The sequence below is a fragment of the Schistocerca piceifrons genome, chromosome 2, assembly GCF_021461385.2.
Source record: "Schistocerca piceifrons isolate TAMUIC-IGC-003096 chromosome 2, iqSchPice1.1, whole genome shotgun sequence".
Taxonomy (NCBI): Eukaryota; Metazoa; Arthropoda; class Insecta; order Orthoptera; family Acrididae; genus Schistocerca; species Schistocerca piceifrons.
The window spans coordinates 334,105,650-334,131,454 of NC_060139.1; the positions used below are offsets into that span (position 1 = coordinate 334,105,650).

General features: G+C 39.3%; 1 protein-coding gene across 1 annotated transcript in view; it reads left to right on the forward strand.

Annotated features, from left to right (window-relative positions):
* Positions 1-210: 210 nt before the first annotated feature.
* The window catches only part of LOC124777504 (rRNA 2'-O-methyltransferase fibrillarin-like), a 33,929-nt gene continuing 8,334 nt past the window's right edge, over positions 211-25,805 (forward strand). The window contains 6 exon segments of the mRNA XM_047252947.1: positions 211-377; positions 1,664-1,756; positions 1,759-1,851; positions 2,300-2,445; positions 12,935-13,105; positions 18,216-18,461. Coding sequence (XP_047108903.1) covers positions 365-377; positions 1,664-1,756; positions 1,759-1,851; positions 2,300-2,445; positions 12,935-13,105; positions 18,216-18,461 — 762 coding nt within the window. The 5' untranslated portion in view covers positions 211-364.

The following is a 25,805-nucleotide window of genomic DNA, read 5'->3' on the forward strand; positions in this document are numbered from 1 at the left end:
GGCCGCAGTTTAACGACCACTATGCTAGTCCCAAGTATTTGTTTTACTATTTCTATAAGCCTTTTAATACATATTTCAAGTAAGACATATCATAAACGCAAAATCTGATTAATGTTAAGGATAATAAAAAGTGGTATATGATAAATTGTGTACTGCATATGTTTGGACGATGATCGATCGCCATAGATTTTGTTTTTTGTTGACAGCTGTGTGCAACATGGCTCCATGGCCTAACTTTGATTATGTACTTTGGCCGGCGGGAGGTAGCTTTTGGAGCGTGAAACGTGGGAATCATTGTTTATAAGTGTTAAGTGTATTGCATTTCTGCGCTATATGCGCTGCAACATTAGTTACTAGTTTCGCAATGGGCAGACCAGGTAATTACACTTAATTTCACCCAGTAAATACGTTTCATAAGTGTCTAAATAACACCACGTGTTCGCCGGCAAACATTTGTGTCATTGAGCACATAGATTCCCCCGACACTAAAAGTTTATTTAATTTCCACATGTATAGGCTCCAGTATATGGATAAATTGTCGAGAGAAAATTGGGAACATTTATGCTAGTCAGAGTTTGAGTTCCTTGCACACATATTTCAAAATTGTGAAGCTGGAAACAAACCAAAACATTAAATTACTCCTCCTGAGGTTGTTATAAAGTTTTCATTAATTTTGAATATTGCTATTTTCAACAGACTGACGTCGACTCAATCATTTGATGTGTTAAAACATCTAATGTGGAGTACGATTCAATGTGTAATATTTACATGAGGATAGTTTGCATTCCTCTTGATCCATTTTGTTTATTTTTTAAAGTGGACTGTTTATGTACTGGAATGTTTACATTACGGCGTAAGTCATCAAAACTTCTTGTGGATAAATTAATTTTTTCCTTCCCAGATCACACAGATTGCGTGATGGATAGTGTTGCATTTCACCGTTCAGTATTTGTGCACGTTTCTGTTGGAACTGTGATTATTTATAACAAACTTCAAAAGATAGTGTACAGGCTATAAGGTCCCTACAGCTTGTCCCATGATACCAGCATGAGTTTTTTTTTTTTAAATCGTTCATTATTATATGTCAGTGTACTTGATTTCGCGAAATAAGTTAGGTACGACATTTTTATACGGAATTTTAATGCGAAAATGACGTTCAGTGCTTAGTTTATTTCTGTTAACCACTAAATATCGATTGAATGCCATGTGGTAATATTTATTTGATTGAAACATGCAGCAAAAATAATTTTATTGCTCTCAAAATTTCCACTGAAATGTACAGTCCTAAATATTTTACAGAAATGTGGATTATTAGAGTCTAAATATTGATTTTAAATGTTATGATATTTTGTGGAGAAAGAACTATGAGTTGCACTAAATAATGATGGATAAGGTACTTTCTATGTAACTACTCACAGTCTTGGAGGAGAAAGACTGCTGGGGCTTTGATCCTTTGACTTCCTGCCAACTGTTTGAATCCTGGTTATTAGTAAATGACTGACTCTGCCACTTATCTGTGCTACTTTATCTGTGCTACTTTTCTGTGTTGCGTGTATTAAAAGAATTCTTATCTGTGTTACATGCTGGCTGCTGAAACATTCACAGCTCATAAATATTTGTCAGTAAGGATGATATTTATTTCTCTAATGCACAACTGTTGCAGGTTTCTCTCCAAGAGGTGGTGGACGCGGTGGCTTTGGTGGAAGAGGTGGTGGAGGTGGCTTTGGTGGAAGAGGTGGCGGCGGCGGCGGTGGTGGTTTGGTGGTAGAGGGGGTGGCCGTGGAGGTGGAGGGCGAGGTGGATTTGGTCGCAGTCCAGGAGGCCGCGGAGGAAGAGGTGGTAGGGGTGGTGGTGAGTATAGAGTATTTTTTTTTTATTTATTTATTTTAAATCACTCGAAGGTTAAACATAAGCATTTAAATCATTTCAATTTTTGTGAGTTTTCTCACTTGGAAATTTATGACGTTTTAATACTGTGTCATTTTGTGTCTTTTAGATAATGATCTCATTTATTTAAATTGTGGGTGCTAACTTTTTACTTAAGCTGTTAAATTCAGCTGAGGAATTACTATATTTTCATATTCTTATGTGTTGTTACTTCTTAAGTGTTCTGGATATCTGTTTAATTGGAATTACATACCTGCATCAGAGTAATTCATCATTTGGACGTATCGTAAAGCAATGAATTTTTTTTGTGTTTGCTGCAAAGCGTCACACAAGTTTCCATTAGCCTGGCAGACTGGTATATATCCTACCATTCCATTTGGAGTATTTGCTCATGTTGTTTCCAATTTCCTAGGTGGTTTTAAGGGAGGCAAGACAGTTATAATCGAACCACATCGACATGAGGGTGTGTTTATAGCAAGAGGGAAAGAAGATGCTCTGGTCACAAAGAATATGGTGCCTGGTGAATCAGTGTATGGAGAGAAAAGAATTGCAGTTGAGGTTGGTGTTTATTTAATTTTTTATTTGTTGGATTTTAATCGTAGGAGGGCTCTAGTATCCAACTTTTAATTAAAGTCCGTAGTGCATGTAATAAAATCAGAATTCACATACCATGTATTTTTTAAAACAGTCTTGCAGTGTTGTTGCCAAAACAAGAAAATAATATTAAACATTTCTTATAAACTTGATTTGTGAGCTATGTTAAATGTTTATGCATAATTAATGTAAATCTGTAGGACATTCCCGGATAATGAATCTGTTTGCAGTGTTGAAAATAAGCTTATGCTCTTTTTGGTCATAATTTTTGTGTTTGCCTCATTAAATGATAGATGATATAGATGTGTACTCATTTATTTGTGATACAATTAGTAATTCCATGAAAGAAATTATTTTAGTATCTGGGCAGATAAAAAATTTGCAGTCACTACATAGCTGAACAGTCACCCTTTTCTGTTCTTCTGATTGCAGCTTTTGGAGGTAGCATTTTGGTGACAGTAGCGTTTTTATATACCTTTATTGGGCCTCCTGCCACTGTAGCACAATAAACTGTAAAAATAAAAAACGCATTTTTGAGAGGCAACCAAAAACGACCCAACTGCTCATGGGGAATCCTAGAAATAGAAACCTATTTGCAAAAAAGAAACCCAGCAAATATATGTGACAGTGAAGAATATTAATGTACAGCTTCAGTTGCAGTAATTGCACTTGTGCTGTTACATCCAAGTCTAACCATACCTCAAGTATCGCAATATTTAAATCATGACATATTTGGGGAAAAAACCACATCTAGTATTCTACAGTTGTGGATGCTGACTGTATGTTTTAGTGTATTATGTCTTATTTCTTGTATGTGGTGGCTTGGGTCATGTTGTTTATCAAGTTAGGGTCGACAGTAGCGTCCAATCCAACGCAGTCAGCTTTGACCCGTGGCGTAAGGGTGTTGTGTGTGACGTCATGACGGTGCGGAGTTTGGTTGAGTGTGGCTGTCTCCAGTTCTGTTTTATCTATTTTATTTACTTTTCTGATCTGTTCGTTCTATCTCGTGAGATTTTTTTTTTTTTTTAAATTTAAAAACACTTATTACTTATTTTAATTTTCTGTTTCCTCGAATTTCTGTTTTAGTTTATTATATTTATCTTTCTGATCTGTTCGTTCTATCCCGTGAGGGTTTTTTTTTTTTTTTTTTTTTTTTTTTTTTTTAAGACAAAAAAACACTAATCAGCTGCTGAAGCATCTTTATCTTCTATGGGCTGCAGGGGTTACGACCCCTGGGGAGGTGGGTGGGTATTCATGCAGGGCTGTCTTCACTTACACGTTGTAGCTACGCAAGGCGTCTAAATTTGTTATATTTAGTTTGCCCCCCATCCAAAACACCCCATTTCCCGCGCTTGTCCCGTTAGTGTCATTAGGCTTCTTGTGGAAAGTGTGTGTGTGTTTTTGTTTCCGCCCTATTTGTGACGTCATGGGTCAAAGCAGACGGGTGGGATCGGACGCTTCCGTATTTCCCAAAGTTATGTAGATCTTTTGAAAAGCCAATCAATGGGGGGGGGGGGGGGGTTGTATATCTCTCTCTCTCTCTCTCTCTCACACACACACACACACACACACACACACACACACACACACACACACACTTTTTTGTGAGATTGTGGTGACTATGATCTGTATTGTAGCTGTGGCCTAGGATATGTTGGAAGGTGACAGCTTCATTCTGAGAGTAGGCAGAGCAACTAAATGCCGCATGGCAGTCTAACACTTTCCATTGTTGCAGTTATTTCCTTGATCAAAAATGCCTGTTTTCGAACTTTAGAGTGATATTTGCAAGAACCTCATATGTTTGAAGATTTTAATAACAAGAATATTCCCATAGCAGTCCCATTACTTCCTTTTTTTTGTGATTACTGATATGAACCACAAGTCATTTTTCAGGCACTTATCTCCATCATGTTAATGACATTGTTAATCTATTGCTGCAATATTGTGTTGTTAAATAAGCCCATATCCTCATTTAATTCTGGAAAAATCACATTTCCTTTTATGCTTTCTTGGCTTTAACGAAAGTACAGAATTTCTGATTCTGTCAGTTAAAATACTTGAGAGTTTTTATTTGCACATAAGTTCAGTACTATGCGGCAGATAAATTTCTACCTATATGTGATTTTAGCGGCATTTTTGTGATGAGTTTAGTTTTATAGGTAGTTATTTTTCTTCTGTTTGCTTTACAAAAGCCACAGTTTCTTAGCCAGAAGATTAAAAATAAGTACCACATTTTATTAATTATGACTCCCATATTCCAGTGCCAATTGTGTATTGTGTGCACAAATAACTTACAAGGGGAGGCCGCCAATTGTGAAATTCAGATTCGATTCATACTACGCATAATAAAAGCTCATGGCCAGAGGTGTAATGTGGCAAAGCACCAAGATGCACTTCTCAGCCGTTGTCGAGAAAATCGACAGTTAAAAGAAACCGTTGCTGTGAAATACACTCTACGATTAATAGTTTTCTACAGCGTCGTAGCGCAGCGGTAAGCGCACCGGTTCGTAATCCGAAGGTCGCCAGATCGAATCTCGTGCCATGCAATTTTTTTTTATTATTAGTTTTTTGTAATTCATATACACACACACACTATTAATGAATTGCTTATGCATGTTGGTGAAGGCGGATCACTCTCCAATTGTACCGCCTCCATTTTTCCGTTTTTTTTTTTTTAACAGGGTGTACCAAAGCTCTCCCGTCCGCACTGATTTTCGACAATGTTATAAGTTGCGCTAGGGACCACATCTACCTTCTTTCGAAGTTAGCAGGCAACTACGCTGTTATGCGGCGGCTCGTTTTGGCCCATTCAACATCAGTCCTTCAAGTGTAACGAGCGAGTAACGGAGTTTATATTTCATACCTGCCACAGCGAATTTGTGTTCGTGAGGTCTCTATTCTAATTCGAACGTTTGACTTACGCTATAGGTATTCGTTTAACTATACGTGGTTAACATTATGAAGACAATTAATAACATTTGTGAAATACAACTTTGTTTGCGGAAAACATAATGATGTTCGAAGTCGCCAGTTTTTCCACGACAAACGACTTTCAACAACTTATTATATGCATAATTGTTGCAACTGATTGCCGGGAATGATATCTGTGTGTGTGTGTGTGTGTTTATACACACATTTGAATTACAAAAAACAAATACTAAAAAAAAGTTGCATGGTGTGAGATTCGATGCGGCAACCTTCGGATTACAAACTCGAGCCCTTACCGCTGCACCACGACGCTGTGGAAAATTACTAATCGTAGAGAGTATTTCACTGCAATGGTTTCTTTTAACTGTCGATTTTCTCGACAACGGCTGAGAAGTGCATCTTGGTACTTTGCCACATTACACCTCTGGTCATGAGCTTTTATTATGCGCAGTATGAATCGAATCTGAATTTCACAATTGGCGGCCTCCCCTTGTTAGCGTATCTGCACAGATAGCATGCTAGCAAAAGGTACAGTAGTAGTGGTAGTGAGTGGGGGGGGGGGGGGGGCTTCATTGTAAATGGCAGCTCTACAGTATGGAAGGTGCAGTTCAACTAACTGAAGCACTTATCTTTCATAATATAATAATTTAAGTTCAGAAGTTTCAGACTAAAAGTATCACGGGAAAGGGTCGTCACATGAATAGCTAAGATGGCCACGAAGGGGTGGACTTCCTTAGCAGCTGTGACAGGAATTGATTCTGTACATGGGCCAAGTTATTTTTCCTGAGCATTATGTATTTAAAAAAAGTTAATGTGTACAAAGTTATTTCAGCCTATGAAAAACCAGTATATCTGCATTTGTAGTGGAAGACAAGGATAAAATATCCATTTAGTATATTTGTATTTTCTCTTGGTGTGTTAATGTTTGTTTACATGATACATTCTACTTTCTGAAGGATGTGGTTAAAGAAAAATTTGTGACTTGAATCATATTGTTTGAGGTGTCAGACCGTCCTGAGTTTTTTAAAGTGGAATATATTTCCTATGTATAAAATCTTTGTAATGTTATGGGCCTCTCTGAGGTTTATTTAACAGTTCGTCCAAAAACAAAAACCGAACGAGGTGGCGCAGTGGTTACTGCCAGCGGCATGCTTCCCCGCCCTTCCCTAATCTGATGAGACCGATGACGTCACTGTCTGGTCTCCTTCCCCAAGCAGCACAACACACAAAATCACCACCATATGATTTAGTGGAGGGTAAAAATCGTAGAGGGAGACCAAGAGATGAATACACTAAGCAGATTCATATGATGTAGGTTGCAGTAGGTACTGGGAGATGAAGAAGCTTGCGCAGGATAGAGTAGCATGGAGAGCTGCATCAAACCAGTCTCAGGACTGAAGACCATAACAACAATAACATGATACTATCATCACCATTGGCTTCGTCTGCCCTATCCAAGGACACTGCATTCCCCACCCTTTCATTCATGTGATCACCTTTTCCCTGGGAAGCCAGTTAAACATATTGCTCACATACTCGTGATAGGTACCCATCATACCAGACAAACATAATTTAACTACAGTGAATGTTAAAAAAACGTTTTGTTAACAGAGAAAGTGTAAGTGTGATTTACTGTAGTTGAAACTTTCAAGCAATTCAGAAAAGATCTTTCTTGGTCCACCCATTCGTCCTGCAATATGCTTCCCTTCCATAGTGAAAAGTCCTGTCCAGTGTTCCCTGTTTGTTAGTGATTTCTCTTTGTTTTGCTCTTCTTCAAGCTTTGCAACGATAACGTGTCAGTTGCAGCTTACTCTTAGATGTTTGGATGACTGGACACAGAAGAGTGTTTTTAAGTCCGTGTGTGTTCTTTTTCACCGTTCTTGTTCGATTTTAACCTTTCCTGAGTTGAGGATAAGGGACACTGTCCTCGCTTTTAAAGACACGGTGGGATTTCTTGGGCTCATTTTTTATTCGAAGGTTACGTGGTTACCTCATCTTAAAGACCTGAAACGACAGTCACTTACGGCTTTAAGCATTTTAAAGTGTCTTAGCCACAGTACATGGGGAGCATACAGGACTTGTCTGCCCCAGTTTTACAAGGCATTTGTGCGATCTCGGCTCGATTATGGGTGCACGGTGTATGGGTCTGTGAGGCCTTCTTACTTAAAGATGTTGGACGTTGTGCACCATGAAGGGCTTCGTTTGGCCACTGGGGCATTCAGAACTAGCCCCATACCAAGCCTCTGTGCAGAGGCTGGTGAACTGCCACTTCATATGCGGTGGCGGCTACTTACGGTGCGCCAGGCGTATAAAACTTTGTCCACACCATACACACTTGCATACCATACCATTGCTCAGCTTCTTCTGGCATGGGTATTTCATAACAGGCAACGAGGGACGCGGCCCTATGTGATTCGTGCACAGGATTGCCTCTCTGCGATGGATATGGCTGGTCTTAATGTTTTCCGTCGCGGTTGGAGCAGATTTCCACCTTGGCTCTTCAGGAGGCCCAGACTTATTTTAGATTTGACTAATTTTAAGAAAGATAGTACACCAGATTTTACATTCCAGTCTCAGTTTTTTAACATTTTAGATGGGCATCACGGTTTTACCGTCGTTTACACTGATGGCTCAAAACAGGAGAATTTCATTGGCTGTTTTGTAGTGCTCCCTGATCATGTTACCCGGATTCGCCTCCCTGATGAATATACCGTTTTCGCAGCGGAGCTCCACGCGATCCTGAAGGCACTGGAGTGGATGAATCATGTTTGGGGCAATTGATTTCTCCTCTGCTCCGATTCTGTTAGTGTCTTACAATCATTGCAGAATCTGTACCCAACTGAGGAGATGGTCCAGCTGATATATGAACAGCTGTACTTGCTCCAACGGCGGGGTAAGGAGGTGTCCTTCTGCTGGATGCCTGGTCATGTAGGACTATGGGGCAATGAACATGCCAATCGGGCTGCCAAGGAGGCCTGAAGAGAGCAGGATGTGGTCCAGTGTCCTATTCCCTTGCAGTCTGTCATTTCTGCACTCCACAAGAAGTGCATGGAGTTGTGGGAGTAAGAATGGCTGGTGGTGACGGCCAATAAATTATGGTTGGTGAAGTCAACAACTCGGCCGTGGCCTACCTCCTGCCGGGTGCTCAGGTGGGAAAAAGTGACCCTCACGCGTCTTCGGATTGGGCACTGTCCTCTCACACATAGTTTTCTATTACGGCGGGAGGTTCCCCCGATTTGTGATGCTTGTGGTGTGCACATCTCATTTTAACAGACTGCATTTTATACCGTGATGCAAGGGCAGAAGCACAAGTTGATGGGGATCTGTCCTGTGTTTTAGCTAATGATGAGATGTGTGTGTCTAGGGTTTTAAAGTTTTGTGATGTGTCTGGACTCTGGCTTAACTTTTAGGCTGGAGGTTTTAGTGTATTGCAAAGTGACGGGCTCCTTCCTTTTTCCTTGCGGTCAGCCAGCCACTACCATCTGCTATATTGTTTTAGCTCCGTCTACCACTTTCTTCTTGGGTTGCCCATGTTTTAGTGCCGGCGGCATGCTTCGTCCCATGCTTCAGTGTGGGTAGGCACATATTTTTCCCAGCTAGTTTCCTGTGTCTTAGTTCTGTTTTATCTTATTGTTCTGAGTGGGCACTGAAGACCTTGCCATTGTGCGCCCTTAAAACCCTCTCCTCCTCTCTCCCCTCTCGGTAGGACGACGGTTCAATCCAGCGTCCGGCCATACTGAGTTAGGTTTTCTGTGATTTCCCTAAATCGCTCCAGGCAAATACCAGGATGGTTCCTTTCAAAGGGCACGGCCGACTTCCTTCCCCGCCCTTCCCTAATCCGATGAGACCGATGACGTCACTGTCTGGTCTCCTTCCCCAAGCAACACAACACACAAAATCACCACCATATGATTTAGTGGAGGGTAAAAATCGTAGAGGGAGACCAAGAGAGGAATACACTAAGCAGATTCATAAGGATGTAGGTTGCAGTAGGTACTGGGAGATGAAGAAGCTTGCACAGGATAGAGTAGCATGGAGAGCTGCATCAAACCAGTCTCAGGACTGAAGACCATAACAACAATAACATGATACTACCATCACCATTGGCTTCGTCTGCCCTATCCAAGGACACTGCATTCCCCACCCTTTCATTCATGTGATCACCTTTTCCCTGGGAAGCCAGTTAAACATATTGCTCACATACTCATGATAGGTACCCATCATACCAAACAAACATAATTTAACTACAGTGAATGCTAAAATAAGTTTTGTTAACAGAGAAAGTGTAAGCGTGTTTTACTGTAGTTGAAACTTTCAAGCAAAACTCACTTTACATGAATTCTTTTGTTTCTTCTAGCAATTCAGAAAAGATCTTTCGTGGTCCACCCATTCATCCTGCAATATGCTTTCCTTCTGGTTATGCCTGCAATTATGTCTTCCATCCAGTCTGTTAAATTTGTTTATTTTGTCTCTCTCTCTCTCTCTCGCTCTCTCTCTCTCTCTCTCTCTCTCTCTCTCTCTCTCTCCTCCCTCCCTCCCTCCCTCCCCCCCCCCCCCCCCCCTAGTAATCATCATTCATCTATCCATTATTTGCTGAGCAACCATAAATCCTAGGTCTCACTGTTGTAGTTCTAAACTGGTAATACAGACTAATTGTAGGCTTACATTTTCAAAACTTATTTTTCAAAATCACATTTTTGTATCAGAACCCTGGCCTATTTTTGCTTTTACACATGTCTTTTTGCTGTCCATCCAGTCCTCTTCATCTACCCTAAATACAAAAACCGCTCAAGAGAACCTATAACTTAATTGTTATTTTATAACAACGAGAATAATCAGTTTTTGACAATATAATGTAACTCAATAGATAGAAAGGTCTACTCACCAAACGGTGGCAGGACAGTGGTAGAAGGGTTGAAGGGGAAGGGAGAGGTGTTCTGTTATTGAGTTGTTATTTTGTACTTTTCCTTTCCATTTTGTTCATCGTGATATTCAGTTTACTTTCAAATAGATACAGTGAACTTGTTCAATTCAGTTATTATTATTTTGAGTTAATCTGCACTAGAGGAAACAAATATAGTGTCATTAGCGAAATTAGTGTGGTAGAGATAGGTTCCATTAACCTGTATTCCTTCTTTGGTTGTCCAGTTTAAGGGTTTGCAAATTTCCTCTAGAGTCATTGAAAATAGTTTTGGTCAGGCGAAGCTTGTAACTACAGACTGTAAGGCAGAGTTACACACACACACACACACACACACACACACACACACACACACACACACACACACACGCCAGTTAACTCCGTGTAGCATAGATTTGGGATGTGGTTTCTATGGTTCTATGGAGTACAGCCGTTACGGGCTTCTAGAGTGCCCGACTAGCTGCACCTAAGAGGGTCAGGCGAACATCCACTACTTACTACAAAAGGGAATGAGTATAATCGCTGAACTTTTGCCATGAAGTCGTGTACCTAAATCTCTCTTTAGTAGCTTGATGATTCATTAATTGACATTAATATTAATGATTTGATAGTATTGAAGAACATTTTTTCTTGTACTGAGATTTCTAGCCATGGTAGTGAAGTCTTGCTAAATTTGTAGATGTCTCACTAGAATGAACTAGAGTACAGTAACATAAATGTCAGCATCTGGCAATAGTTTCACAAAAGCCTTGCCAGCTAGTTCCTTACCGTATTTAGTCAAATCTAAGCCGCACCTGAAAAATGAGACTCGAAATCAAGGAAAAAAAATTTTCCTGAATCTAAGCCGCACCTGAAATTTGAGACTCTAAATTCAAGGGGAGAGAAAAGTTTTAGGCCACACCTCCAAATCGAAACGAAGTTGGTCCATTGTAATATGAGACACAATTTACGTCGAATGAATGACGATACAGCTACAGTAGTTTGGTTCGAGTCGTAAGCTTAGCAGTTAAGCTTTGCCAGGTAGCCATTGCTATGCCTCAGGCGCTCTCCATATTTATACGGGTACCCTTGCTTTTTCACGTGCTTTGTCTGGTTTGAATTGATTGCTTATTTTTCTTTGATCTGATAAGTGCCGTTCTCTTTGTTATAGGTTTTTACGTCATTCTAAGCCGAAAATGCATTATTGTACTGAAACAAGGAATCGTCTCATTGGCGAAACAATGGCAAGAGACTGCTATTTGTTGTTACTTAAACTGCTGCTTTCTTTGATAGTGATCAACAAGAACCAAATAATAGACTGCGTATGATAGAAGATGTTCTGAACGAGAGTTTAGCGAAAATTTTTCTCCGTTTGAAAATCTTTGCAGATGCCTCTTTAGTACATTACATTCTGCACAGAAATTAGTCATATTAGATTTAAAAATCTAGTCAATTGCCGTGATTCATTTCTGACTGTATCACTATTAGGCATAAGAATAATATGAATATAAACATGACATGATATGTATATTCTTCCTCGTTTGCTGTTGTCTCACTCTAGTTTCGTAGTTTATTAGGCAGACAGGATTTAAATGAGATAGCAGCAAACACGAAAGAATACATGGCGAAATGCTTATATTCGTATTAATCTTATGCTGAAGAGAATACTGCATGTGATTCACAATTCATAAGAGTTCCTGTTAGCAACCACCTCTTCTCACAGGTAGGAAAGAATTCAGAACCTAGAGTTGGCCATATTGACAAACCAAGACCATTTACAAGATGTATTGGAGGTGGTCTTGTGACAAACATCCCAAACCGTCTTGCTGGTCGGATTTTCGTAGTACATTGAAATGTTGCTACATTCTAAGATGAGCAATACGGAATTTCTATTTACTTTGTTGGGTAAGTATGAAAATGCAGTGGTCGAAACTCGGGGCAGAGAAAAAAGCTCGTCTCCCACCTTTTTTAACTGACGCAGAGGTTTTGGCGCCAGTATTTAATATTTATCTTTGTGCTTGCAAAGCATGCCTGTGTAGTGCTACATATATTCGACGGCAGAAGTTAATTGTGGCGGCACCTACCAACATTTTTCAGAACTTCCGCTTACTTTGCACTCGATTCTAAGCCACAGGCGGTTTTTTGGATTACAAAAACCAGAAAAAAAGTGCAGCTTAGATTCGAGTAAATACGGTACTTGCTAATGGTGTTTGCATAATAGTTAATTACTGGCTAATTTCTTTTTGTAATTCGAAGTGCATTTTGATGATACTGCTATGGTCATACATCAAAATGGAACATTGCATGAGGACTTATTAGTTGCATTGGAGATATTAAACTGCAGTTGAAGCAGGTGCAATAATTGTTATGAAGACACAGTATTTTGGTCTTGGTCCAATTGGCTATGCCTTAAGATAACATCATGCACAAAAAGTTCAGAATTATGCTGGCAAAAGCAGCTGAACTGGGGAAGTCCAAGTAGATACGTTGCACAAATTTTCATGCAAGGTGTTCTGATCTTATTTCCTGCCTTTGGATAAGGTAAATTTCTGTTGAAGATGGAACTTCACGTGCCTTCATTATTTATTTCTTATTCTTCTTTCATGAAGCTTGCATTGTTTTCAGGAAGGAGAAACAAAGATTGAGTACAGAGTATGGAATCCATTTCGCTCGAAGCTTGCAGCTGCTATATTGGGAGGTGTTGATCAAATCCACATGCCACCAGGAAGCAAAGTGCTCTACTTAGGTGCTGCTTCAGGAACAACTGTATCCCATGTATCTGATGTTGTTGGACCGGTATGTATTAGTGTATGCTGAAATATGTAGAATTGCATTTTATCTCACATTAGATTTAAATTAATTGGGCTTATGCAGATAATTTTTGTTAATAATGTTTTATCTGTGTAATTTTTTTTCCTTCCTTCGGTGTTGGACAAAGCCAGTTGTTTTTATGCTCTACTCTCCTGTATGTTAAATCTCAGATAAATTGTTACATGCAGTTATGTAATACATTATAAATAAGTGCATATTTTTTGTGGCTGGTGTTATGAGTCTAAGTTTCCAGTCAGTCTTACATTTAAATTTCTCACACACACACTTAATGACCACTGTCAGTTATTGAAATACCGTTTGCAAAAGTCAAATTGTTACTTGCTTGGAAACCTGAAATCATACCATCAAAGATGCAAATTATGGTATTTTATTTACCATTAACATATTTTTTGTTGATTTTCAGTGGAATTCTCAAATTTTATGTTAAAACTGTGCACTATTATTATTTGCGAAACGTTCACATTGGCTACCAAATATACAATGGCTAAGGTGACGAACATACAAGAAAATGTGTGTTGTTTATCTTATTTTGTCGATGGTGCAAATGCTATTTCCCCCCCCCAAAGTTCCACTTAGTCCAAGTCCTTAGTTAACAGTGATTAGAATTATTTGGCTATCATTATATTTACTTTGGCACTCGCATTGCAATTTTTATGGTCAAATAATACTGTTGTGAAATTGTAGCCATATCTCTTCTTTTGAACATAAGTGAGCTGAACTGTTGGCAACCATGTGCTTCAAGCATAGTGTTGCCAAATAAGTTATGTCAGTGATAGTTATCTTCATTACCTTCCTTCCAAGTGTTTGGCCTCTTGACCTGTTATGGTTTCATTGAGAAGTTCTCCTGCCAATTTTTCGTTTGTTGGCCCAGCAGTTTTACACTGTTGGGGTGGTAGTGTATCATTGATTTTGAAGCCCTCTTTGAACTCATTTGTTGTAGATATTCTCATCAGTTGTTTTGGTAGTTTTGAATATAATGTGCGATGGATTCCATCTTCATTCCTTTTGTGATCCCATTTGGTGTAAAAGCTATACATTTCAAGAGTTTCATTTTATAGGTGACTCTTTTCGCATCTTTTGCCTTTATTGCCCTGGCTTCGTTGCCATAGCACAGGTCTTGTTAAGATTTTATGAAGGTGTATTCTGGTGTACTTGTGGACTACGGAAGATTTCATTAAATGGCTCCCATAGTTGTTGAATACATAGTATTTTTCAACTAAGTGTTTCTCCCTTAAAAGATATTTATAGGCAAAATGTGTGAATGTGTTCATTCTTTCTAGAATTTCATTTGTGAAACAGATGTTCCATTGTACCCTGGGTATTTTCCATAGGAAGCCATAATTTTGTTCGTTTCGGTGTTTATGTCCATGCTATATTTCTCAGATATAAGCTGTAAGATATGCTGTAGGTCAGCCTCTGAAAATGCTATGAGAGCTAAATCATCTGCAAAAATAAAGCATTAAGCTTTGTGTTTCTTTGATTTGAATGAAGCCATGTGGCATTTGTCTCCACTCTTGGATGATTTTATTCGTATAAATAATAGGAAAGAGTGGTGAAAGTCCACATTCCTGCCCTAATTGTGCATGTATTCTGCCCCACTTAGAGGATTTGTTCTCTTTCTTGACACACATTTTCATTATGCTACTTTGACAGTAACAACACTAGGTATGACTGTAAATAGTGCTCATCTAGAGCCATGGTGGAAAGGAACGCTTCTCATTGGCAGATCAGATGGAAGGAACACCCACTAAATTAATTAACTTCTTGTGGTTGGTGTTTACAGCCATGTACAATTTTGTAAATGACATCATAGTCACCTTTTACAGTAAAAGTTATTTATTTGCACCGTTAATTCTGTCGTGTGGCCATTATCAACTGGTATAACTGTGCTTTAGTACATGGCAAAATCTAAAAATCTTCTGATATATATAAATGTCATTGTCAGAGCTATATTTTGGGTCTTTCAACATTCTTAGTTTCTTTAATACAAATCACATCAAATCATTACTCGTGTACACTGTCCACATGTTAACTTAACATGTTTATCTGGCCTATCTTGTCTAGAGTTTTACTAACTAAATTAAACATTAAAAGGTGCAGCATGCCTCTCCAGGCTTCTTTTGACACTTGAAACCAATTATGCCTAGTTGATATTGCTTTGTCCATTTTTACACAGTTTTGTCGATTTCAAGGGCAATAAACAGCCATTAGATGTCAGCTTTTGAAAAGCAGTAGCCAGTTTTACTTGGCTGGCTACAAGTCCCTCCAGCATTGAGACGTGATTAACCTCTCCAGTGTTAGATGACTCATTAATTTATTACAATCTTGATTGGAAATTAAAATATCGTGAATACAGGAGGGAGAACTGCAGTCAACTTACATTAAACAAATCCCACATTTACATTGTTGTCAATCTCTACATCATGTGGTGTTGTGCAAAATTCAGTGCTTGCATGAATTTGTTCGGTTATGAAGTGCCCCCATGAATTAGGAACTCTCAACTACAGTCGTAGAGGTGGATTTTATATATGTTGCCTATGCTGTGCTTGAGGGACAGGCTGGCAGTCAATTCAATATCTGACAATATGCTAGTCAAATGATACTAAACTATATCATTTATTGTAGCAACAAGTGTGTTATCACTCCATCACACAAATTATGTATGGTAAAATTGCTTCACGAGTGTTTATCTTCTTAAGAAATTTGCTAAATTAATAAAGTTAACACACTCTACTACATCGATTTCACTTGCTACTTTTTCCTTAATTTTTGTTCATGATTAATAGTATTTTCCCATATTATTTTTGTCATCAAGTGCCGACTGGTTTTGGTTTGTAATAAGTCGTCGTTATCTGTTGCATTCCCTGCATACAAAGAAAAAAGCTCAGTTATTAAAAGTATTGTGATAGTAAAAATGCAGCAAATGTAGCAGGGAAAAGGAACACCGACGTTTAAAATGTGAGGTGGACAGAAAGTGCAAAATGGCTGAACAGGAATGGTTTGAGAACATATGAAAGACTGTAGAAGTGTCCATAAATCGGAAAAAATTAAAAATAACCATGGAGAAAAGGGAAGCAACTGCATGAACACCAAAAGCTCAGATGGCCAGCCACTACTAAATAAAGAAGGGAAAGTTGGAAGGAATGTAGAATATGTCTATAGACGGGAAACCATCTTGGAGACAAAAGAAGAGGAAGTAAGTGAAGATAAGATAGGAAATGTGACACTTCAAAAATAATTTGACAGAGTAATGAAAGACCTAAGTGGAAACAAGGCCCCTGGAGTAGATGACATTCCCCCAGAATTATTCTTTGGGAGAACCACCTCGTGGGCAACGTACAAAGCAGGCAGGATACAAAGCAGGCAGGATACCCCCAGACTTGAGGAAGAATGTAGTAATTTCAGTTCCAAACGAGGCAAGTACCACTGACAGGCATGAATACTAGTGAAATGTCAGTTGAAAAAGTCATGACATATTGCAAAAATTGACTTGAATTATTTACAGAAGAATGGAAAAACTGGTAGAAGCTGCACTCAGGGAAGTTCAGTTTGGGTTTCAGAGAACTGAAGGATCATGTGAGGCAAAGCTTAGCCAATGGCTTATAGAAGATAGGTTGAAGGGAGGCAACCTTGTGTTTGATAGCATTTGTTGATTAGAAAAAGCTTTTCACAATGTTGACTGGAATATAATCTTTGAAGTTTTGAGCAAAGCAAAGATAAAATACAGGGAACAAAATGTTGATTAGTCTACAACTTGTTCAGAAACCAGCCTGAATTTATAAGAACTGAACATAGAAGGGACGCAGTAGTTCAGAAAGGTGTGAAACAGGGTTGTAGCCTAACACTGACGTTATTCAATCAAGCTGTAAAGGAAACCAAGGGGAAATTAGAAAAGATAATAAAATTTCAGGAAGAAGAAATAAAAAATATTGAGGTTCGCTGGTGACATTCTAACACTGTTAGACGTAGTGAAGGACTTGAAAGTGCATTTGAACAGAGTGGACAGTGTCTCGAAAGGAGGTTATAAGATGAACATTAACATAAGCAAAACAAGGGTAATGGAGTGAATTCGAATTAAATCAGTCAGCGCTTGAGGGGAATTATATTAGGAAATGAGAAATGAAAAACAGTAGATGAGTTTTGCTATTTGGGCGGAAAAATAACTGATTGCGATTTGAGACTGGCCAAAGGAAGAAAAGAGTTTCTGAAAAAGAGGAATTTGCTACTATCTTACTTAAATTTAAGTCTTAGGGAGTCACTTCGGGAAATAGTAGTCGGGAGTGTAGCCTTGTATGGAAGTGAAATGTGGACGATAAGCAGTTCAGACAAGAAGAGGAAAGATGATTTTTTAAATGTGGTGCTACAGATGAATCCTGAAGATTGGATGGGTGGGTTGAATAACTAATAAGAAATACTGAATCGAATTGGGAAAGAAAGAAATTTCTGGCGCAACTTGAGCAAAATACCAGGTCGGTTGATAGGATACATCCTGGTGTGTGAAGGAATTGGCAGTTTGGTTATGGAAGTTTGGGGGGGGGGGGGTAAGATTATTGGAGACCAAGGCTTGAAGACAGTAAGCAGATTTCAATGGATACAGTTTGTGCTAGTTGTGGAGAGGTTATGAGGCTTGCATAATGTAGACCAGCATGGAGAGCTGCATGACAACAACAACAACAACAACATTGTGATGAAGGAAATCCTGGAATTCAAACAAGAAACAGCAGATGAGTATGATCAACTTCTCATGTGCAGATGGGATGTGAGTAGCACATAATCCACTTTAAAAAATCATAAGATGTATGCATTAGCTTTTTTAGTATTATTGGAAATGAGTCTTCTCTGCTGCTTATTTTTCTGTTTTTGTAAGCTGCTAGTAGAGAGCAATAAAAGTTTAGCTGATAAAAATAAATTAAAATAACCAATAGTTTTATTTGCTATATAGTGCTTGCTCTGTGAGAAAATGTGTGTGTGTGTGTGTGTGTGTGTGTGTGTGTGTGTGTGTGTGTGTGTGTGTGTTTTAGAAAGAGAGATTCGTAGTGAATTAGTTGAACTAAATGTGACAATTTTTTCACAGGAAGGGTTGGTGTATGCAGTTGAGTTCTCCCACAGGTCTGGACGAGATCTCATCAACATGGCAAAAAAGCGTACGAATGTCATTCCCATAATTGAGGATGCCCGACACCCTCATAAGTACCGAATGTTGGTTGGTATGGTTGACACAATCTTTGCAGATGTGGCTCAACCAGATCAAGCTCGCATTGTGGCTCTCAATGCACAGTATTATCTGCGAAATGGTGGCCATTTCGTCATTTCAATCAAGGTATTTATCATACTCACTGTACTCTGTTGTACACAGTGAATAAGTAGTCCTTTTGGGAGGAAGCAACACATGTTTCTTGCTCGGCCATCAGTTCAAGCAATGTCCAAGTTATAACTTGGACATTGCTTGAACTGATGGCTGAGCAAGAAACAGTGATAGTGGTGGAGATTCCACATGGTGACCAACCACTGAAAGGAGGGGGGGGGGGGGGGTTGAACTTGTCAACTTCTTCTTCGTACATAAATTTAATGTAATTACACATAATTTGAGGTGCCTGCTTCTGAAGCACACATCTTGAATTTTGACTGTGTTTGAAGACTCCAGTGCCATACTGTGTAGGATGGAATAGAGAAATAAGACGCAAAAGACATGGATTTTCTGAATGTCCAAGGAAGGAAGAATCTTCTGCAAATAGACCTTATTTTTGTGTGGTCTAATTATACAAATATAAATAAAGTTTCACTATCTGTGGGTGCCCTAGTGCTCTGTTACTGGATGTCAAATGTTGTTTAATGTGCAACAGCGGTGTATTTGGAAAGGAAACCACATATTCAGGCAATAATGTATTATGTTAAGGAAAAATAGCAAGTCTGCAATGAAGAACCAGCGTTGAGGAGCTTTGTACAAATAAAAGTTAGAAAACTCATGGGGTGAGGTAATCCAACGTAGTGTAATATCTCTGGTAAAAAAAAAAAAGTGTGAAGTAAAGGCTTTCTAAAGTGAAAGGTAATGGGGAATGTTACCAGGACTAAATGAAAAAAGTTTGTAGATAATATAGTGGGTGGGGTTGAAAGATGCATGTTGTTGATAACCGAGTGAGTGCAGCTGTAAAATAATATAATTAAAATTGCAAAAATCTGGACTCATATCCTTGTAATGGTATCCTGTGTATGGTTAAGTAAGATTCCCCTCCAGACAGTACAGTTGGTGTCGAAATTTCTTGAACAAACTTGCAATTGTGTGTTTTACACACTGACAGGAATGGATATTTTCCTCTGAAAGTAAGCTATACAAAAAAGAGGAAATGAATACAAAAAAGGCAATCTCAAAAGACTGCAGCTATTTAATTTAGCTTACCTCTATAGACAGTCTTAGGTCATGCTGGAGACACTCTTCGTATTTGCGTTTCATGAAAATGGAAAATTCAACTGAGAAAAATATAAAATAAGAATGGCTGCCAGTGTCTATAATCAGGAGATGATATTCCCAACGGAAACACTTAAGAATAAAAGAAGGAAAACTACATCTAGCTTTCAGTATGTTCCTTTCTCAGGGGTAAGTGCAAACTATTCAGACCCACAAGTGAGAAGGAACTACTGTCGCAAGGAAGAGGTGAGACTAAGATGAAAGACGGAGGCATCAGAGAGGGAAAGTCCTCAAAGGAAGTACATGTATAAACACTGCTGTTACAGCTTCGGTTCAGGTTAGGAAGACAGAGTGAGAAGTGAAACTGTATAAAGAGAAGAAGAAGAAATGATAAGTGGGATTAGCAGTATAAAAAAGGGAAGGAAATCAGAAAAGGAGAGAGAGAGGAAAAGATAAAAAGTAATTGTGTGAATAATGAGGAAAGAGGGGGAGTTGTTAACACTCTAAGCGCCAAGCCCGTAAAATTTACGGGCCTGGGATCGCGCGAAAATCACCAAGCCCGTAAAATTTACGGGCCGCTACATTTAATTTCATTCAAAACACTGCAACGTTATTTCTACGGGTTTGGCCAGCGCTATACGTTTTTCAGATGTTTATTAACAAAATGCGTCCATAGATGTCACGGCAGCGCTGTAATTCATGTTAAAACTTATCTTTGCGTTCTCAGTCTGTATATCATTCAGTTGTTTGTCATCATGTTTCGGCGCGGTTTATCAGACGCAGAAATTGCGGATTTGATCAATCATAGCGACACTCTGGATAATGTAGAGAGTGATTCAGACGATTCTGAATGCAATGGTGTGTTTGAAGGTACGTATTTCCGAATTTTCCACGTAATTGTGCAGTACGCACATATCTGTTGAACATGTGTAAACGATGTATGTAGTTACACATAATGTGATATTCTTTTTAGAAGACGAGATTGATGACAGTTTGTCTTCAGATGAAGACGAGAATGATGTTGAAGGTGTTGCTTCAAATCCAGCAGCTGTGCCGTATCCGAAAGACAGTGAGTGGACTGCAGTTGACACCTACCGACCTCTGCCTGTCAACACGACACCCAGGCAGATACTAGTGGATATTGATGAGTCGAGTTCTGTACTGGATTGCAGTAAAGTGTTCCTTACTGACAGTGACGTAAATGAACTCAAGAGACAGACAAATTTGTATGCATCACAGACAATACAGAAGAAAAGAAGAGGAAATAATCTGAAGCCCCATTCAGTTTTGAGTTCGTGGAAGCCAGTGACTATAAGTGAGATGAGGCGTTTCTTGGGTATTATTTTCCACATGTGTGTTTCGAAAAAGCCCAAAATTGCGGACCATTGGAGCACTAATCCTGTTCTTAGTTGTAACTTTTGTCCCCATGTCATGAGCCGTTTGCGTTTCACTCAGATACTGTCATGCTTGCATCTTGTTGACAATTCAAATCAGAAAAAACCAGGCGAAGATGGATTTCATCCACTTTACAAAGTTTTGCCATATTATAATAATTTGAAGGAGCGATGTATCCAGGCATATCGTCCCTCAGAAAAAGTGACAATTGATGAAGGAATTTGCCCATTTCGAGGTCGTGTGAGTTTCCGTGTTTACATGCAAAATAAGCCTCATAAGTATGGACTGAAAGTATATGCTGTTGCTGAAGCCAGTAGTGGCTATGTTGTAAATTTTGAAGTTTATGCTGGTAAGCATATTGTTGACAATTCTTCGTCTGCGGTTATTTTGCGATTGTTGTCTGACAGCAGCTTGCTGAACAAAGGCCACACTGTGTATTTAGATCGATTTTATTCCAGTCCAGAGCTATTTCAGCAACTGGCAGAGAAAGGCACTGGAGCTGTTGGTACTGTGAACAAATCCAGGAAAGGATTGCCTAAAGATTTAGTATCTGCTAAGCTGAAAAAGGGCGAAATGTCTTTTCGGCGTAAAGATAATGTATTGGCAATGAAGTGGAAAGATAAGAGAGATGTGTATACATTGTCTACAAGGCATCAAGCAACATTTGGTACGCATACTAAGAGAAATGGGTCTGTAGTATTGAAACCACTTCAGGTACTTGATTACAACCTCAATAAAATTGGAGTGGATATTGGAGACCAACGCCTGCAGTACAATCCGTTCCAGCACAGAACTGTGAAATGGTGGCGAAAATTATATTTCCATTTGCTGCTTATGGGAGTATCAAATGCATTTTGGCTGTACAATGCAGTGCACAGGAAGACAATTACAATAACAGACTTTATAACAGTGCTTGCAGTTCAGCTTGTTGAAGACGACACACTTGAATTCATTCCAAGAAATGAAGGAACTGTAGGTCGGCTAACAAAGAGACATTTTTTGCAGCACATACCTGCAACTACTAAGAAGTATGCTGCTCGTGTGTGTCACGTGTGCAGTTCCAGGAGCAAGAAACAGAGTGGCAAGGCTTCTCGCAAAGAGACACGATACGAATGTGAACAGTGTGGCGTTGCACTCTGCCTGGAACCTTGCTTTAAAATTTTCCACACTAAAAAACAATATGATTCTGTGTGAAATTTATATGTAATACTGTATACTATCAGAAACATGTAATGTAGTGCCACAATTTTGGTTAAAAATAAATCACAATTGTATTCCCTTATTCGTATGACTTTTTCTAAATTCTTAAAACATCTAAGTGATTTCTATAACTGTACCTTAAAGCTGTGCATTGTAAAGTAGTTTCTTTCACTCAGAATTAAAGTAGAAATGTGCAGCTTCAAGATGGTACCAAATTTGCCACAATCCAAACAGTAGATTTGATGCAGTAATTTTTTTAATATTGGTAAAATTGCCCGGTTTCTAGGGACGGGTGCATAAAATAGGCCTGGTACAGAGAGTGTTAAAAAGTAATTGTGTGAATAATGAGGAAGGGGGGGTGGGGGGGGGGGGGGAGAGTTGTTAAGTCCAGAAAAATGGTGTGAATCAAGAATATGTTGTTGAGTAATTTCCCATCTTCATAGTTACGGAAAGCTAGTACTGGGTGGAGGTATTCAAATAGCTCAGGTGTGTTTGCAGGCATTCAGGTCCCTTGTCTTGCTGTATAAAACACTCAGCAATGGGATACTAAATGTCTCCAAGAGGAACAGTCATTTCTTCAGGCAATGTAGTGGTGGTCACTTGTACGTAAAAAAAAAGTTGGTTGTTAAAAAGAGTATGTGGTTTTGCAAGTTGATTTGAGTTGGAATAAGCAGTAGTGGTTGGGTGCATCAGGTATGCAAGTTAGGTAGTGTTTGGGTAGGGATATTTGGCTGGCAGTGTCACATGGTTTCAGAAGGTAGTTAAGAGGGTGACATAATACAACAATAGGTGGTGTGGAGAGGATGTCAGGGAGGGAGATCATTCAAGGTGTGACGTGAGAAGGTTGTAGCCTAAGCACAATAATGTTTTCAGGCCTGTGATGTACTGGGTAACAAAAGGAGTACTTTTGAGATACTAGAGAATAGGGACTGTATTCATCAATGGATAAAGAGAGAAGACTGTATGGATGGGTTGTTTGTGTAAAATATTTGTGGATTAGTTGCAGAAAAATGAAGGCCAGTGAGTTCAAACTGTTAAGTCGTCTGCGGCAACTATTATCTGCAAACACAATTTCATTTGCCTCATTGATTGTATTTGTTGCTCAGTGATGCTCCAGACTGTTTTTGCCTTTTTTCATGGAGTGTTTTACTGCTGTGCATAGTATTGCCGTTGGTGGGGAGGCTTGCGTGCGTCAGCGATACAGATAGCTGTACCGTAGGTGCAACCACAATGGAGGGGTATCTGTTGAGAGGCCAGACAAACGTGTGGTTCCTGAAGAGGGGCAGCAGCCTTTTCAGTAGTTGCAAGGGCAACAGTCTGGATGATTGACTGATCTGGCCTTGTAACACTAACCAAAATGGCCTTGCTGTGCTGGTACTGCGAACGGCTGAAAGCAAGGGGAAACTACAGCCGTAATTTTTCCTGACGGCATGCAGCTTTACTGTATGATTACATGATGATGGCGTCCTCTTGGGTAAAATATTCCGGAGGTAAAATAGTCCCCCATTCGGATCTCCGGGCGGGGACTATTCAAGAGGATGTCGTTATCAGGAGAAAGAAAACTGGCGTTCTACGGCTCAGAGTGTGGAATGTCAGATCCCTTAATCGAGCAGGTAGATTAGAAAATTTAAAATGGGAAATGGATAGGTTGAAGTTGGATATGGTGGGAATTAGTGAAGTTCGGTGGCAGGAGGATCAAGACTTCTGGTCAGGTGGCTACAGGGTTATAAACACAAAATCAAATAGGGGTAATGCAGGAGTAGGTTTAATAATGAATATGAAAATAGGAATGCGGGTAAGCTGCTACAAACAGCATAGTGAACGCATTAGTGTGGCCAAGATAGATACGAAGCCCACACCTACTACAGTAGTACAAGTTTATATGCCAACTAGCTCTGCAGATGACGAAGAAATTGAAGAAATGTATGATGAAATAAAAGAAATTATTCAGATTGTGAAGGGAGACGAAAATTTAATAGTCATGGGTGACTGGAATTCGATAGTAGTGAAAGGGAGAGAAGGAAATGTAGTAGGAGGATATGGATTGGGGGGAAGAAATGAAAGAGGAAGCCGCCTGGTAGAATTTTGCACAGAGCACAACATAATCATAGCTAACACTTGGTTCAAGAATCATGAAAGAAGGTTGTATACATGGAAGAACCCTGGAGATACTAAAAGGTATCAGATAGATTATATAATGGTAAGACAGAGAATTAGGAACCAGGTTTTAAATTGTAAGACATTTCCAGGGGCAGATGTGGACTCTGACCACAATCTATTGGTTATGAACTGTAGATTAAAACTGAAGAAACTGCAAAAAGGTGGGAATTTAAGGAGATGGGACCTGGATAAACTGAAAGAACCAGAGGTTGTACAGAGTTTCAGGGAGAGCATAAGGGAACAATTGACAGGAATGGGGGAAAGAAATACAGTAGAAGAAGAATGGGTAGCTTTGAGGGATGAAGTAGCGAAGGCAGCAGAGGATCAAGTAGGTAAAAAGACGAGGGCTGCTAGAAATCCTTGGGTAACAGAAGAAATATTGAATTTAATTGTTGAAAGGAGAAAATATAAAAATGCAGTAAATGAAGCAGGCAAAAAGGAATACAAACGTCTCAAAAATGAGATTGACAGGAAGTGCAAAATGGCTAAGCAGGGATGGCTAGAGGACAAATGTGAGGATGTAGAGACATATCTCACTAGGGGTAAGATAGATACTGCCTACAGGAAAATTAAAGAGACCTTTGGAGATAAGAGAACGACTTGTATGAATATCAAGAGCTCAGATGGAAACCCAGTTCTAAGCAAAGAAGGGAAAGCAGAAAGGTGGAAGGAGTATATAGAGGGTCTATACAAGGGCAATGTACTTGAGGACAATATTATGGAAATGGAAGAGGATGTAGATGAAGATGAAATGGGAGATATGATACTGCGTGTAGAGGTTGACAGAGCACTGAAAGACCTGAGTGGAAACAAGGCCCCCGGAGTAGATAACATTCCATTGGAACTACTGACGGCCTTGGGAGATCCAGTCCTGACAAAACTCTACTATCTGGTGAGCAAGATGTATGAAACAGGCGAAATACCCTCAGACTTCAAGAAGAATATAATAATTCCAATCCCAAAGAAAGCAGGTGTTGACAGATGTGAAAATTACCGAACTATCAGTTTAATAAGTCACAGCTGCAAAATACTAACACGAATTCTTTACAGACGAATGGAAAAACTAGTAGAAGCCAACCTCGGGGAAGATCAGTTTGGATTCCGTAGAAACACTGGAACACGTGAGGCAATACTGACCTTACGACTTATCTTAGAAGAAAGATTAAGGAAAGGCAAACCTACGTTTCTAGCATTTGTAGACTTAGAGAAAGCTTTTGACAATGTTGACTGGAATAATCTCTTTCAAATTCTAAAGGTTGCAGGGGTAAAATACAGGGAGCGAAAGGCTATTTACAATTTGTACAGAAACCAGATGGCAGTTATAAGAGTCGAGGGACATGAAAGGGAAGCAGTGGTTGGGAAGGGAGTAAGACAGGGTTGTAGCCTCTCCCCGATGTTGTTCAATCTGTATATTGATCAAGCAGTAAAGGAAACAAAAGAAAAATTAGGAGTAGGTATTAAAATTCATGGAGAAGAAATAAAAACTTTGAGGTTCGCCGATGC